The sequence below is a fragment of the Meleagris gallopavo genome, chromosome 3 (genome assembly GCF_905368555.1).
Source record: "Meleagris gallopavo chromosome 3, MGAL_WU_HG_1.1, whole genome shotgun sequence".
NCBI lineage: Eukaryota > Metazoa > Chordata > Aves > Galliformes > Phasianidae > Meleagris > Meleagris gallopavo.
In genome coordinates this window covers 43,531,773-43,547,438 of record NC_139406.1, presented here as the reverse complement: position 1 = coordinate 43,547,438, position 15,666 = coordinate 43,531,773, and the positions used below count along the sequence as shown (strand labels likewise).

The window sequence follows — 15,666 nt, the reverse complement described above, 5'->3', positions numbered from 1 at the left end:
CTTTAAGAGCTGCAATTGACTAAATGAAGCATCAAAAGATGCTGCAGCTTTTTAGTTCAGGTATTTGTGTTTCTACGTTTGTTATACTGTAGGTTTTTTTTTTTTTTTCTTTTTTCTTTTCCCCTTTCACAATGTAAAATGAGTAGATTTAGTATCTCTGCACAGTCCCAAATCCAGCACTCAAGAATTTCTTAAATTTCCTCCTCATTTTGGCAATGGCTCCCTTTGGTGTGTCACAGAAGTCACTCATGAACTCTTCTGCTACTGTTTTTTTTTTCAGTTGAAAAATGGAGACAGTGATACTTACATATATCAAGGGGATCTAATGGGGCCAAATCCTGCTCACAGCACTCACTCAGATCAACAGTCTGTTGATCTGTATGATTACATTAAGCATGGAATTGATCCAAAATATTTATTAATGCTCTAGCCATAAAAAAAAATATATATATACATATTTATTTTATATATATGTATATATATATATATATAAAGAAGTTACCAAGAACTAACTTGTTGAACAGTTCTGTTCAAGTTGTGAGAGAAGGTTAGAGAAAAAAGCAGTAACACTTTTATATATTTTTTCCATTCAGTCTAAAATGTGAAGAACAGAAACTGAAATAACTGAATCTTCTCTGCAGACACTTAGGACAGAAATCATTCTTTTGTTCCTGTTACGGTTTTCATTTGAAAGTGAAAAACATCTTTGATTGGCACTGCATTATTTTCTATTTCTAAACAACACGGACTGTAACAGAGATAGGAGGCCCACAGGTACATGCATGAGGGTGAAAATAAAGCACAGCAATCAAATAGCTCTATTAATTCACAAGACAAACATGCATACAATGACAGAAACACATGTATGTGTCAGAGAAGCTGGAGCTGCCCCTTACTGGAAACAACAGTAAGTGGCTATTTGCATTATTCATATTTTTAAAATTAGCATATACAAATTACTATGGAATATTAAAAGTAATTTTTTAAACTGTCAATCTGAATTTTAGTGAACATAAAGGGAAAAATACTTTGTTCTTTTTTGTCCATGTGCATGATCATGGAGAGGAAACAGTTTTGTTACTGTTGATAAGAAAGTTCTCTTCCAAATCGCTCAAGATCTGTGTATTTATTTTAATATATCTGACTTATCCAAAAAAAGCAACGTGTGTGCAAATGCATGGGATCAGAGGCATCAGTTCCTCTTTCCTTTTCAATAGGTGCTTGTCAATGAAGCTGATCTGAGAGAATGGTGATCCTTAAGTGAAATAGCAACACATTACTCACTGAAAATTAAACTCTCAATATCACCAATTGAACAGCTGACTGAGATGGTGTATGCTACCCACAGTCACAGTATGAATAAAGATATCAGAGATAAAAGGAAGATTTGGAAGAGGGTAGGAGATTATAATGAAGAAAAAGTATTTGTTTAATAAAGGTATTATGAATACATATGTTAAACAGTGGACATTTTAAGAGCTGACTGGGTGCACATAGGTATATTTAGGTTTTTACTGCTGGTCAAAGGCAGGAAATCATACATGTACTCAAGGAGGATGTAAAAATCTCTTTTATGACCATGAAGCCAGAAAAGTTGTCAGACAATAACTTGGTGCAACAATATGTGTCTTTTATAAAAATTTTACCAGCTTTCTGAGATCAGTTATCAGGGTGTCCAAAAGAAACATGCAACTGGATGTGACCATCTTTTTCAAGAGTATTAGAAGAAATCAAGAAATTCGGGTCTGCATTTTCTCTCCAGTGCTGCACTTAAGGCAAGACAGACTGCTTTTCTTGTCACTCCATCACTCCAAAAGTAAGAAATTTAGTATTTAGCATTTAGTAGGAATTAAGCTTTACCTTCCATTATTTTTTGTATCATTTATATTAGAGGAAAAATGCAGACAAGGACAGAGGTATACGTTACACCAGGATGGGTCACATAATGAGCACTAACAAAATGTCAAGTACCTTAGCTGCTTTGATTAAATACTGAAGAATAGTTTTTGGTAGTTTAATGACAGACTTTGGCAAGGCTAAAATGGCTGAAGCAAATTTTCCAATAGCTCTCTACAAAGAAGGACAAAGCAAGAGCAATTAGTAGAAAATGAGAAGATATTAATAGAACATATCTATTGCATGATCATATCTAGATTGTTTAGAAAGGATTTAAATCCAGTGACTCCAGTATGAAAAAAAAGATCCCGTGTGATGTCTATAATACCTGCATTATCTAACAAATAAAATCTTAAAATTTTCCTTTGAGGTGACTATTGCAAACTATTTACACACAAAAATAAATAAATAAATAAAAATTAAAGTAATTCTTCAGCAGACTGTGCCACAGAATAAGTTCACTTTGCTAGTATTAAGACCACATGCATCATGATGGAAAGCATAGATGATCTAATGATGAACAAATTTTTCATAAACAAACACAATATGATTTTCCAGACAAATTGTCTCCTGCATGAAGCCGCTCAGCATCTTCATGTTTAACATACTGCAGAACTGTTCACTGGTCATGGAAGAAGCTGCCTGCTCTTCCTTGGGCTGGGCTTTTGGTCATGCACCAGCTCTAGAGCAAAGTAAGCTTGTAAATGTGTGGAAAGGCATATCCACATGAAGTTACTTGTTTCCTTGAGATTTTAGAGTCGAGAACCAAAAACATCTGCAGTATTTCTGAAATTCTTCAACAGCTAAAATTTCAGTTTTATAAAGATTAAAGCAATCTTATATATTTGAGTGTTTCACTAACTTTTTCACCTAGGTCCTCAATTTAAGCCAGTGCGTTCAATCATCGACGCTGCAAAGATCAAGCAGTCTACTAATAGGAATCCAGTTAGGAAACTTCAGCTATATTTTTATCATAATATCCTTTTACTTAACACAGTCCATCACTTAAAATGCAACATTAACTAACACTATCCTGTAAAAGAAATGAGAAAAAGTGTTGTGGTTGCTTTTTATATTATAAGGCTTTTTATAACCCAAGGATATATTTTTTCTGGTACATTAGTGTGTCACTAGTAAAAAAAAAAAACCAAACAACCAACCAAACAAAAGCAACTAAAATGTTTTTTAAGTATGTGCTTTTTTTTTCCATGAGAAGTTGTTTATTTTGGAGTCATTTCTTCATGGAATGATAGCGTCTACTCAAAACCAGAAAATCACTAAAGCATTCTATGGCAGGAAAGACAGCCTCCTTGCTTGGCTATACAGCAATATAGAAAAATAAAGTTCAGATTCAGCAGCTTTGTTTGTGATTTTTGTTTTCCTCTGGCAGAAGTGAGTGAAGATATGATTTCATTATAGTTATTGTAGGAAATTGGCAATGCTTAAAACAAGTAAAATTGCATTTTAAATTGGCAAGAAATTTCATTTCCAATACTTTTCAGATGTACTTTATATGTACTAGCTGCTAGAATATATCAGCCTGTTTTAAGAGAAACCTAAATTATTTTTTTCAACTGTCAGCTACCAAGGAAATTGCTCAAAAGTACCTGAAATGCAGATTTTTTTCGAGGCTCTTCCTCTTCTTTTTTCTCTTCTTCCTCTTCCTCTTCACTGTCCGTCTCAAACAAATAATAATTTCCACTTCTGACCACTAAGTGAAACAAAATATTTTCTTATTTTTCTGAAAAGTTCTATTCTGAAGTGCCCCAAGACCTATAAATAGCCAACTAGTCATATATGAACTCATGATCAGGAGAGATGAAAATACAGAAGAGATGAATAGGTCTCAGATAAATTATCTGATGTGAGTCTGTGACACTTTTGGGCATGGATGAGAACTATTCAAGAACTAAGGAAAGACTGTGAGAAGAAAACAAGGAAATAGCTTGACGTTTATCAAGTTACAAGGTATACTTTTTAGAAACAACTGGCAGTTTAGTATGAATGAGTTGAGAAGTGAAGGTTATTTGAGGGAGTAAAAAGAGCCCAGCAGATAAATGAATGAATTTACGTAAACAGTACCACTGGACAAAAAATAAAGAAAAGCTCTTTAAAATGCTCAGGCATCCTTCAAACTATGGAATCGTGTAAGTGAACACTTTCTTCAGACTTTTAAGTTTTGGTGAGTTAATGGAAAACCTTGGTTTGTTTAGAACAGATCACTTGGATTCTATGAATGTGAACACAAATGAGTTTCAATTTTTTGCCCATGGATTCAGAAAGAACCTGAAACCTTGGTACAATAAAGATGCACAGTGACTAAGCTAGGCCTTATATCCTTGAACAGAAGCAATTATTTTTATTTCTCAGATGGTAACAGGCCTATAGGAATAAATAAGGGAAACAAAAGAAACGAAAAATAAGATAATCAGCAAGAGAAAAATCAAAATCACAGCATTACATTCAGCAGTGAAGACTGGTAAATAACTTCTGCACTTAAGCTGAAATATTTAAAGGAACATTTACTCAGCTGAAAAGTCACACAATTTGGGTATATGGAGCAATACATACTTATACTGAGAAGTGTATTTAACCCTCATTACAGGCCTCTGGAAAACTGACAATAGCTTTAATTCTATTCAATCATACCTTGAATTCTACAGAGATGCTCTGTACATAGGTGGTCATACAAAACAACAGCAGAAACTTCAGAGTACACACACTGTGAAATTTGCCAGATCTCCATTAGGTCATAATTTCAACATCTAAAATTCCCTCACAGACAAAATCATGTGCGTAGTTATGGCTTTGTAACACTCTTAAAAGCCTTGCAAAGGGACAGAGACTTCAGCAGTTCTAATTGTTGAACTGAGGTTAGAAGCCTGGAAATTTCTTGGATCAAACAAATTAATCATTTTGCACAGGGCCTTCTAAGAAAGCCTGCTTAAAGTGCACAGAGGATATAAATGTATTTTAAGAACCAGTAGTCTGCAGTTCTCTTCCATAAAAAAGTGTCTCATAAGCAGGAACAGAAGCTGTCCACACAAAAGATCAGCAGGATAAGGTCTGGCATCTAAGAGAAACCTACACCACTGTGCAGCTGTAAACAGCCTCAGAGCAGCACCTGGTCAAAACTGGAAGGCCTAAGCTGGCAGAAAACAAATTAGAAAGGATCTCCCTCCAAAATTTTTCAGTTAGAGTATATCTAAGGGTACACCATAATATAACAATTACACCCCTTTTACGACTTAAGAGGGAGGTATGATTGAATAGCAATAATGCACTCTTGCACACATCAAAGTGGAGTAAGAAGTGTGTCAGTCACCTGCAGGGATTATTACAGTGCCCAAACTGCAATAATAAAATAATCCATGGCTAGATTGGATTCAGGGCCCCACTTCCTACTGCAGAATGAGACTTTCTCATATTGAGAAAAGGTACTTGCAGGCTTTGTGGAATGAGATGGAGGAGGCAGGAGGCGAGTCTTGCAGGAGAAGTCACATAACATTAGCATCTGTTTGTGCCCAGAGGGAAAGAACTCCCCAGGACAGCTGCAAACTCCATTTTTTTTCCTCTTGGTCAGACACAACTCTGAACCCCAGGAGAAGCTAAGGACCTCTAAGCATGTGGCCTGCTGATCTTTGTCGGGCTCCATATCTGATCCACAAACGCTAAGAACTCAGAGAGTTTTACTGAGGAAAGCCTCATACATTTTTCTCATCTTTTCCACTCAGACTCAAATTCATGACTGCATTTTTATTCCTATGAATATCAAATGAGGCATTTTTCTGTAGAATAAACTAAAACAAGTGGTATAAGAATAAAAATAACAATCTAAATAAACATCAGAGCTGGGATAAAACTTTGAGCTTTAGCAACCTCAACAGCATATATACAGCCACAACTCCATTGTGAGAAAAACAGCCACTGGAGAACGCTGCAGGGTTACAGCACAGTGTTTCAAAAGGATAGATGGGGAACAATAGATGAGAAATATCATTCTATTTTGTTTGTAAACTTGCAGACACCTACTGCAAGTGCCATGTTTCAATGAGTAGGGAAGCAAGACACATGGCACGCAATCACTGTATGTAGGATCAGGGTCTATGATGTTTCCCACAAGGTTTTGCATTATTGCAGTAAATAATTTCAAGGGTGCTCACTGTTTAAATACCAAAACATAAGTTGCCACCTAAATTAAATAATGAGGGTGAAAGAAGTAAAAGCCAAAGTCAGTGTCTCTCTCTGAGCAGTTCTTCTTACTACAAAACCAGTGGTGAATAAACACGAGACCATATCCCGTTCCTTCAAAATCACTGTAAGTTGGAATTCTACAGCAAAAATTCACAAACTAGAGTTTTAATCTGTTTTATCATTATTGTTCTTAGTGAAAACTACAGGAAAAGAAGTTTGTTTTCACAAGACTTTTGAAAAGGGATAGGTCTCTCTAAAGTGGCATTGTGCCCTTTAGAAAAATAAAAATAGAGACATAGTTTATTTGTGACTTGATAGAAATAAGCATCCAATATTCTGTTAAACACTGTTGGCAAATATATATGCTGGAGATATAAACAAATACACAAACATAAATTAAGGAGTCTGTAGGTATGTAAAATTATTATAGGAGTAACTCTCGATAAAGTAAATGATGAGGCACAATATAGACATTTATATTTAACTCTGGTCAGTGCTATATATCTGAATATTTTGAGAATATTCAGAACATATTAAGTGGTTAACATTTGATTTCCTTGAACAAAGATCCAATAGGACATCAGATTTGAGTTTGTAGTCTGCTCAGTTTTCTTCTGTTTCATCCAATGAATAATGTATGGAAGAACTCTTATCTACTTGGACTGGGATGGAAATATATTAGAATACCACAATGGAACAATGATACGAGAATAATAATTTCTTGTGCACAAGGCTGAACATAGTTTTGCTCTCAAATAAACACAAAAAACATGTAAATAAGAATATCAGAGATACTCAGCTGAGCTCTGTGCTTCCTGATGTGGGAGCAGTCTAGTTGCCTTACTGTGGTATTCATATTTCTACAGCTGACCACAGTATCACTGAAGGACCATAAAAAAGATCTATGATGTGTGCATATGAAAACAAAATTATGACTTAGAATACATTAGCAAACCTTCACATTTGTATGGTTAAATATATTGTATCTTGCACCAGGGGAGAGTTAAGACTTTTGAGGTCAAAATTTTTGGCACATATTTTTTATCTGATTTGCTATCTTTCCAAAAATGCCCAAAATCTCATAAGCTATGCTTCCAAAATAAAAATAAATATATATATCAGAATATGGTTAACCTTCCTATTTGAATATTTGAAAGTAGAAATTATTGGCTAAAATAAACAAGACTTCTATCAAGTCACAATCTTAAAATCAGGCATAAAACAAACAGGTCAGGGAATGCCTTCATTCTGGTCAAGGATATAAGGGTTAAATCCACATATTTGTAAAATGATTGAGAAAACCTACTGGAAGCATGATCAACCCAAGGCCGCCACCACAGCTTTTTTTTGCCCTTGGCTTTCTCTTTGTCTGCTTCTCCTAAAATGAAATATGTCCAAACATTAATTTTACAAAACGAGAAACGTTCATTATACTGATAAATCATTTTTCATTTCTCTCAAAAGAGCAAAATTTCATGAGCACATCAGATGTCAGAGCTACTGAATGTATTCAGTATAGAAGTCATTTAGAAGCATGACCACCCAGCACAAATACTCTAGGTTATGCAGCAGTTTGAACAGAAATCTATGCTAAAACAGCTTAAAAGTTCAGTTTTGCATTTTAAAACACAGTCACGCTTCACTGTAATAACAGCGAATAATAACTTCTCTTAAATCCCTCTGAATTTCAGGCGCCAAACTTTTAGATCCAGTAAATGTTGATCCTGTCAGTGCTGAAAATGTGGCACTAGATAGATATCATTTATCCATTCCCACATTTTAAACATTTAAAAAGCTTACAAATATTTCAGCAACTGAAAAAAAGCCTCACGGCATCCAAAAAACCTAGCTGGAAAAATGCAAATTCCACCTATTTGTAGCACTGTGGTTTATACACAATAATTCTGCTCAAAACAAACCTCTGCTGCTATTCAGCTCTTTGCAAACAACCTGAAGTTAACCAAAAGTAACCTCCAAGCAAACTGCTTTCTCTAAGTTTTCTTACAATCTAAAATCTCAGATTTTTTTGGCTGAATTAAGCTTCAAAATGTTACTGAGCAATGAACCTTGTTCCATGATGAACAATCTGAAGAATGATTTCTCACTTGCCCAACATTTCTATTGTCTATTAGGTCCTTAGCACTCAACTGCAGTTATGGTATGACAATGGCTAACGGTACCTTCATCATCTTCTTCTGAAACCTTCCGAATTTCAGGCCCCTCTGTGGAATCCTGTGTCATGCTTAGCATCCTCTCTTTACCCTTTTTATATTTTTGCTGCCTGGCTTTGATGCGATCCATTCTAGCAAAAGGAAGAACTTTATTATATTCTGGTCTTCACCCCTTTCAACGCGCTCTGAAAAAAAGCTGTTTAAATTCATTCATACAAACATGAACAATTCTACTAGAAGTGTCCATTACATACTGTCCCTAATCTTGCCTTTAAAAACAGGGAGATAAATGGCTCTGAAGGGGCTGGCTGGAAGACCAAGCCTGGAGGTTCACCCACTGTAAGAACTTCAGTTGGAACTGAGTTGCCTGCTAATACATGATGGTTTTACCTACACTCCTTCAACTTTCTTTCAGTTATTAGAAAATGAAAGAATTGCTGCCAGGAGCTACAATACAGCAAATAAAGTTCTGAGAGAAAAAGGACTTCTGTCTAATGCAGTGGTTTTCCTGAAACTTGCCACTCAGTCAGGAATGGTGCTGCTCCTGCACTACCTGTCCTACATCCATCTTCACCAGTAATACTCTCATGTGTCCTACATATCTGTAACCACAGGAGACTTAAACTGGTTCAGTTGTGTTCAGATGCAGGCAGACCTCCAATTTTCCTTCTTGCAACTCTGTAAACAGCATAAGTTGGTCTTTTAGGTCTTTTAAGTTGTCACATTTTAAAAAGCAGTAGTAAGAAAAATGAAATCAACAATAACAAATCATTGCAACACAATTCGGACTAGAAACAAATCATTATTTTTAATAAAAATATTTGAGTGCATATTGATCATTAATCTGTCTATAAGTTAAGGACAAACCACTGACTGAAGAGTGGGCACGACTGAATGAATTTAAACAGGCGTCTTCCATTGTTGAAGATACTGCAAATATGAACTAGTGATTTTTATTGAAATATAAATTAGCTTTGGATATGTAAGCAGTACTATCTCCTTGATCTTAAACTGTGTAGAATTAACTGAAAAGAATGATTTCTGAGAAAGGCACATGTCTCCAACTATGAAAAGGTTGATTCAAGCACACCACAGTATCAGCAACAGCCCAGTACATCTGGTGGGAAACCCCAAGTGAACCAGGAGGGAGCATGGACCTGCAGCCTTCTGGTGTTTCAGTCATGAAACGGAAGGAGGTTTTGACATTTGGTTAGGAAACAGATATGGCTTTTCATGCATGGTGATGGAGAGACTTTGATAGCTTTTTGCAGTTACTAAATAAGAACGCTGGCTGGATACAACAAAAAAGTAGACAGCATAAAGAGAAATAATCTCCAGGACAGTTAAACTGACAGAAAATATTTTCTTTGAAGGTAAAATATATATTTATGTAAATTGTAACCAAACACAAGCTAAACTGAATAAACAGATATGCAACAACTTTTACTAGAAATTCCAATATACAGAATGAAATCCTAATAATGCGTAAGTCAATGAGAATATTGCATTCATTACAGCAGGGCCAGGATGTTGCTCATTTGGCTTTCAAATATAGGTTTCCTAATTCAGCGCTTTGCTGTTCAGATTTCTTCTTTTTTTTAATCCAGCTGCTATGTTTTAGCCTCCCATGTTTTAACCATCTATACTTGCACCTTCAAGTGAGATGGGGTTAACATGGCACTTCTTATTAATAATGCGCCTACCATTATTAGTAATGTGCCTTTTCATGAGTTTCACAGTGGCACTGGCATTTCACTGCCCTCTATCCTACTTTTATGAGAGAGAGGGAGAGAGCAATCAAGAGAACAGCAGGGTATTTAGTAGAAGGGAAGAAAGGTAGAAAGAGGAAAAAAAGATTTTTTTTTCACATTTCCTCACATCACATGCTTTCATGCCACACAAAATAGGACAACCCAAAACTACAGACTGAGCTGGACCTCTAGAAGAAAGCAAAACATACTGTATGTAGTAATGTAAAATATCTCTTAAGTGTGGTCACATTGCTATAGTACTCAACTATGGAACAGTTAGATGATCATCTTGTTAACCTGTCATCAATAAATTTCTAAGATTTAGAAGAACCTTCAGAATGAGTAGGGATGTTTACATCTTCCCTTTTTATTTTTACAAAATAACTGTTTCCATTTCAAAATTCTATTTCCATTTCAGTAGGCACATCATGCTAATTTTTTTATGTCAACCTTGCAACCCTTTGTCTTAGAATCGTGAGTCTATTTTTAAATGAAAATTAAGCCTACTCAATATGTTGCCTTTCTAGAAAAGATGATTCTGAAGCAGAGTAACACTGAAAAGCTTAATATCTCTGAACACCCAGAGCAACTGTTCTTTACTCGCAAAATCATACATCAAAAACCTACTAATTGTTTCTATAAAATAAGGTGCTAAATAAATACCAACAATCAGTGAAAAACATAAAAACACATACATGTGCATATATATACATGTGTATAATTATATATATGTAAATACATACTGTCTTTTCAGTTGATCCATTGATTTTTTTTCCTCTTCAATTCTTGCCTTTACTGCCTTAACAATTGTAGCCTGGAAAAGCTCAGCACCCCTACAGCAGAAATGGGGGCAGAAAAAAGGAAAAGAGAGGAAAGATTAAATGTTTTCAAGTTTTCTTTATGACAGCTAATTACTTCATTTGCTGGAAAAAGATAATCAATGAATCTAGAATATTAATTCCTTTACAGTCAATTATTTCAACAGCTGGGGTCAAATACTATGATCCCTGCTTGGCCTAAAAGTTCTAAGAGCTCCTGTAGCTACTGATGGGTGATTTGAGTTTCCAGTCCCAAAGAATGCAGAACATGGACAGGTTCAGGCTGAGTTATGAATCTCTTGCTCACTTCCAGGAGTTGTATATTCACTGTATATTCACTGTAATCATCTTGTCTTTCTGCTTCATAGTGCCTAGAAGTTTTGAGTTAAGCCCAGCTCAGGACTTCATCCTGAACCATAATGAACTTCAGCTGCACTTTAACCCTCTGAACGTTACAGCACTTTCTACCTGATGACACAAACCCTTGAGCAGATTTCTGGTGTGCCAAAATAATATGACTTTTAACTCCATTTCCTTAGAAATGTGACTGATTCAGTGATTTGGATATCCAGAAATGAGTCTCTACCCTTCACTCATTCTTTATTCACTGAAGAGCTCTCAAAAAGTCTTGACGAGTCTCAAAGACTTTCTCAGAGAAGTAGAATAGATTTAAAGCCTTCTCTCTCTCTTTTTTTAATTTTTGTCAAGAATTCAGTAAGTACATCTCTAGATTCAGAAGATTACTTCTAACTAATTTTTCAACCATTTTTTCTGAGAGATTTTTGGTTCTTCCATGTAATATGCAGGATAACTACAGTAATGTTTATTTCCAAATGAATATTTTCTTTTTTTCCCCTAGTATGGTAAAGTACAACAAAGAATGATGTGTTCTTCTTAGCAACTTGATCACTTCTGAATTCTTATAGACTATTGAAAACTGACACTGGAGAATCATCACTATTGTTTGAAACACAGTCTTGTTTGGGAAGGAGTTTTTATTTCACAATTAACTTTTACTAGAAGACAGGCTCAGGCTATACTGCCTGGATCCAAATATGACCTTCTTCATAGTCCAAATAAATTAAAAGCTTGGATTTTAGCAAGGCAAGCAGCCAGCTAAAAAAAGTTAATAAGATTGCTGTATTTATATGACCCTTCTTCTGTAGCATCTCAGTAGTTCCTGGTCAATAACATATTTATCTTTACAGAGCTTCTGGCATAGGCCACTATGTCTACCCTTTTGCTGCTGGATAGGTTCAGCATCTCACCAAGAGACACAAAGCTGGAAGTAGAAATCAAACTTGTTTTTTTTCAAATTCCAGTGCCATTTAGATGAGTCTACTCTTCCTTCTCGATACAAACTCTCCGATTTAGAAGGTATTTTGATGTTCATGATATTGCTTTGTTCTATGTTCACCGTGAATACAGCATAGGGGAAAAAACAAACAAACAAACGAAAAAACCCAGTATCCTGTACTTTTTGGCATTTTCACTGAAATTTACCCCAAAGCAAAAGTCTGAGAGAGGCAGCAGGGGACTGAGGCATACATCTTTAGGTAGTCCCATTTGCAGCCGAGAATTTGGTCAGCACATGTAGCTAAAAATGTCACTCTTTTAAAGAAACTTAAGGAGAGGAAAGGAAGATTAAAAAAATAGCTCTTTTTAGGACATGCAAGTCAAAGTTGCCCTCAAATGCGTACAGAAATCAATCTGGTTTTTTTTAGGGGGGAAAGAAATGCCATAATACACTTAATTCAAAATTAACAAAAGTAATCCTTCAGAAATCTTACTGAAACTACAAACAGTTTCATTTTGATCTGCCTTCTTATTATAAAACAAAAACAAAAAGACAAAAGAAAAGAAAACAAACAAACAAACAAGAACAGGAGAACGGTTGTGGTAGTGACAGCTGTGAATGGATGATAGTGGAAAAGTATAAGTAACTACCAAAATGACACTTCTTAGCCACATCATAGTTGGATTTCAGCAATGCAACACTTTGTGTCTTCCTCAATCAGATATCATTACTTCTCTGCATTTTTCTCAATGGGACATTTTCTGGAGATGTGTTTCTACAGCCCAATCTCTCAGACTCTGATCTCAGAATGTTTTCGTTCCAAGACTTAGAATATTTGGTAACATTTCCTCCTATTCATACCGATTTGAGAGACTGCTGCAACACACATTGACTCCCACAGCTTTTAATTAAAGCTATGAAAGCATCAGATACTGTTTGGTGGGTTTAATTTTTATCAGATTCTTAATTGTTTTCTCATGCACTGTGTCAGAGTTGGAGTTGCAATTATTAATTTAGCATGGATTGTTTAAATCAGTGTTAACTACCAGAACTCCATTGATGCTATCTATCATAAAACAGTAGGACTTTTTTGAGTAAGTCAAGCTGTTTATATATTTATTTACTTTAACTTAATGTTACCTTGATGCTAGAATCTGGGAAGCTTTTATATCTGCAACCACATGAAGGAAGTAATAACTCATGAAGACTCTTCTTTGCAGCAGCAGAAAGGCAAAACATATACTGTCCCAGATGATTCCTGCTTCTCCACTAGGTAGTTTGCAGTCTGCATTGTTGGTTGCTGGAAAAAAGAAACCATCAGTGTAAGAACCGTTGTAATAAGTATTTTTTATAATGTTTGGTCATTTAAATCATGCCATTAAAATGGTTTTATATAAAGCTTTTAAATTGAATTGAATTGAGGTCCTTTCACTTCATTTTTTTTCAGAAAGCTGACATGCATTTCTGTCTGATGTATGCTATAGATTCTTTTAAAGCAGACTGGAAACACTCCAACAACGTGCTATGACATGAAAACTGGGAATTCACAGAAGTGAAGAATTTTGAAGCAAATTCACTCTGCCTTAGTAAGTATTTGAAAAAAAGGAAAGTTTCTTTGGTTAGATTGAAATATGTGATATCAGCACTTTTTAGAATGGCACGTTTCATGTTGCTTTTTTTTTCAAAATGACTTTTTGTCTCATTTTTCTATTAAGAACAATATCAACATGAGAATGAAGTGGTTTTTTTAAGTCAAAATCATCTTTTAATTGACTTCTACCACTTAATATATTTCGTTTTTTTCTCCACAACCCAGTTCACAGCAATCCTCGAATGTTTCTTTCCATTGCAGATGAGAAAAACCATTTGAAACCACAAAACTGCTTCCTTTGGGATAGGAGGAGAAAGGCAGAGAGGAAATCCCATTCCTCCTGCCTCTAAATTTTGGCTTTGGATATTTCTTCCTTTCTTTCTTTATTTATTCTCTAAAGACAATTCTCTTGGGTATACTCAAAAATTAAAACGGTGTTTTTTTGTAGCTGGACTATAAACTGAATGGCCTACCCTGCCCTAGAGAAGGGAGAGAAGGACTCATAGGACAGACTCTGGCTCAAAGCTGGCTTTACAAGCAAACCAGCCTAACGGGTCAGGAAGCTCAAGCTCCAAGAGCTTGAAAGCCTGCTGTGCTCATCCCCTGGGAAGTCAGAAAAGCATGTCTAAGTTTCTGATTCTGCTCAAAATGTTTTGGATAATATGAACCACCAGGCACCAATTATCTTGTGAATGTACATCTTTGTTTTTCCTATCTTTATATCCTCTTATCTATTAGAGTAAGACACAAGGATTTTTGAAATAGAAATTCAGAACTCTGCTGCAGACTCACTGGGTTAAAACAGATCTGTTTTAAATTCTGCTAAAAATATTGAAAAAAAATCATGTTTTCATGCTGTCAATGGAGGACAAAATGTAGAGCTAAAACAATAAATCACTGTGGGGCCCGGGGTCTTGCTCGCCATTCTTCCTTCAAACCTTCTCACTTCCATCCACAGATACTAACCATTCCCACTCTGTTACCATCACAAGCTTGAGGATGATCATTAAAAAAATTTCCACTTTTATGCTCGCTCAGCCTCTTGCAATTTCAATGAGCTGAACTGGTTTACCCTTTCAGCAGCTGAACAAAGGGAGGAGTGAGAGTTTTCAGCTGAGTGGTGAACTCAGTTCGGAAGGTGAAACCATACTCCCAATTATGCCATCAACTGCATATACAGGGAAATTTTGTTAAGCTCCAGCATCACCAGATTTTACGTTTAAAGCAAGGTAAATGTGTGTATGTGAGTGGGGGTCTAGATAGTTCACTTTGTACACCTATCTCCCTTGATTCTATGAGATCATAGAATCACAGAATGATTTGGACTGGAAGGGACCTCAGAGCCCACCAGTCCCACCCTGTTCCATGGGCAGGGCTGCCCCCCAGCAGCTCAGCTGCCCAGGACCCCATCCAACCTGGCCTTGAGCGCCTCCAGGGATGGGGCACTGCAGCTTCACTGGGCAGCTGTGCCAGCGCCTCACCACCCTCTGCCATTTCTCCTTATCCTATCCCTATCTGCCCATGTAAAAAAATTGCTTTCCCTCCTGTTTGTAAGCCCCCTTCAAGTGCTGGAGGGCCACAGTGAGGTCTCCCTGGTATTTCCAGTTTCTTGCTACTCCATATATGATGAAACTTGTTTAGCTGCACTTACATGCAAGACATTTGCACAAGGTAATATGTCAAGAGAGGACACAGCTTAAATATGGTAGAAGATTTTGAAAGCGATCCACTGTTTAAAGCAAATTACAAAGAGAAATGAGCCACTTACGGATACGGTAGCCTTTAACTGTGCAAGCCAGACTAAATGCCTGAATCAACCAGCAACTATTCTGAATTAAAGACTCAATGTAGCCGCATGCTCCTATCTGGAAAGTAAAAGAACAGTTTCATCTAACAAGGCATAGCAGAAATAAAGATAAGAAAATTATTGCATCTCTTTAAATTACAC

The 15,666-nt window shown here is 36.0% G+C and overlaps 1 protein-coding gene across 2 annotated transcripts in view; it reads right to left on the bottom strand.

Moving 5' to 3' along the window:
- Nucleotides 1-15,666, bottom strand: part of PIEZO2 (piezo type mechanosensitive ion channel component 2) — a 291,317-nt gene that overhangs the window by 36,569 nt on the left and 239,082 nt on the right. The window contains exons 27-33 of one of the 2 annotated variants that reach the window (XM_085220764.1): nucleotides 15,487-15,583; nucleotides 13,268-13,427; nucleotides 10,756-10,845; nucleotides 8,271-8,392; nucleotides 7,397-7,468; nucleotides 3,504-3,607; nucleotides 1,972-2,070 (exon numbers count right to left, since the gene is read on the bottom strand). In XM_085220764.1, the coding sequence (XP_085076890.1) occupies nucleotides 1,972-2,070; nucleotides 3,504-3,607; nucleotides 7,397-7,468; nucleotides 8,271-8,392; nucleotides 10,756-10,845; nucleotides 13,268-13,427; nucleotides 15,487-15,583 (744 nt within the window). The remainder of the gene's footprint in view (nucleotides 1-1,971; nucleotides 2,071-3,503; nucleotides 3,608-7,396; nucleotides 7,469-8,270; nucleotides 8,393-10,755; nucleotides 10,846-13,267; nucleotides 13,428-15,486; nucleotides 15,584-15,666) is intronic. The other variant, XM_085220763.1, reaches the window with a different exon arrangement.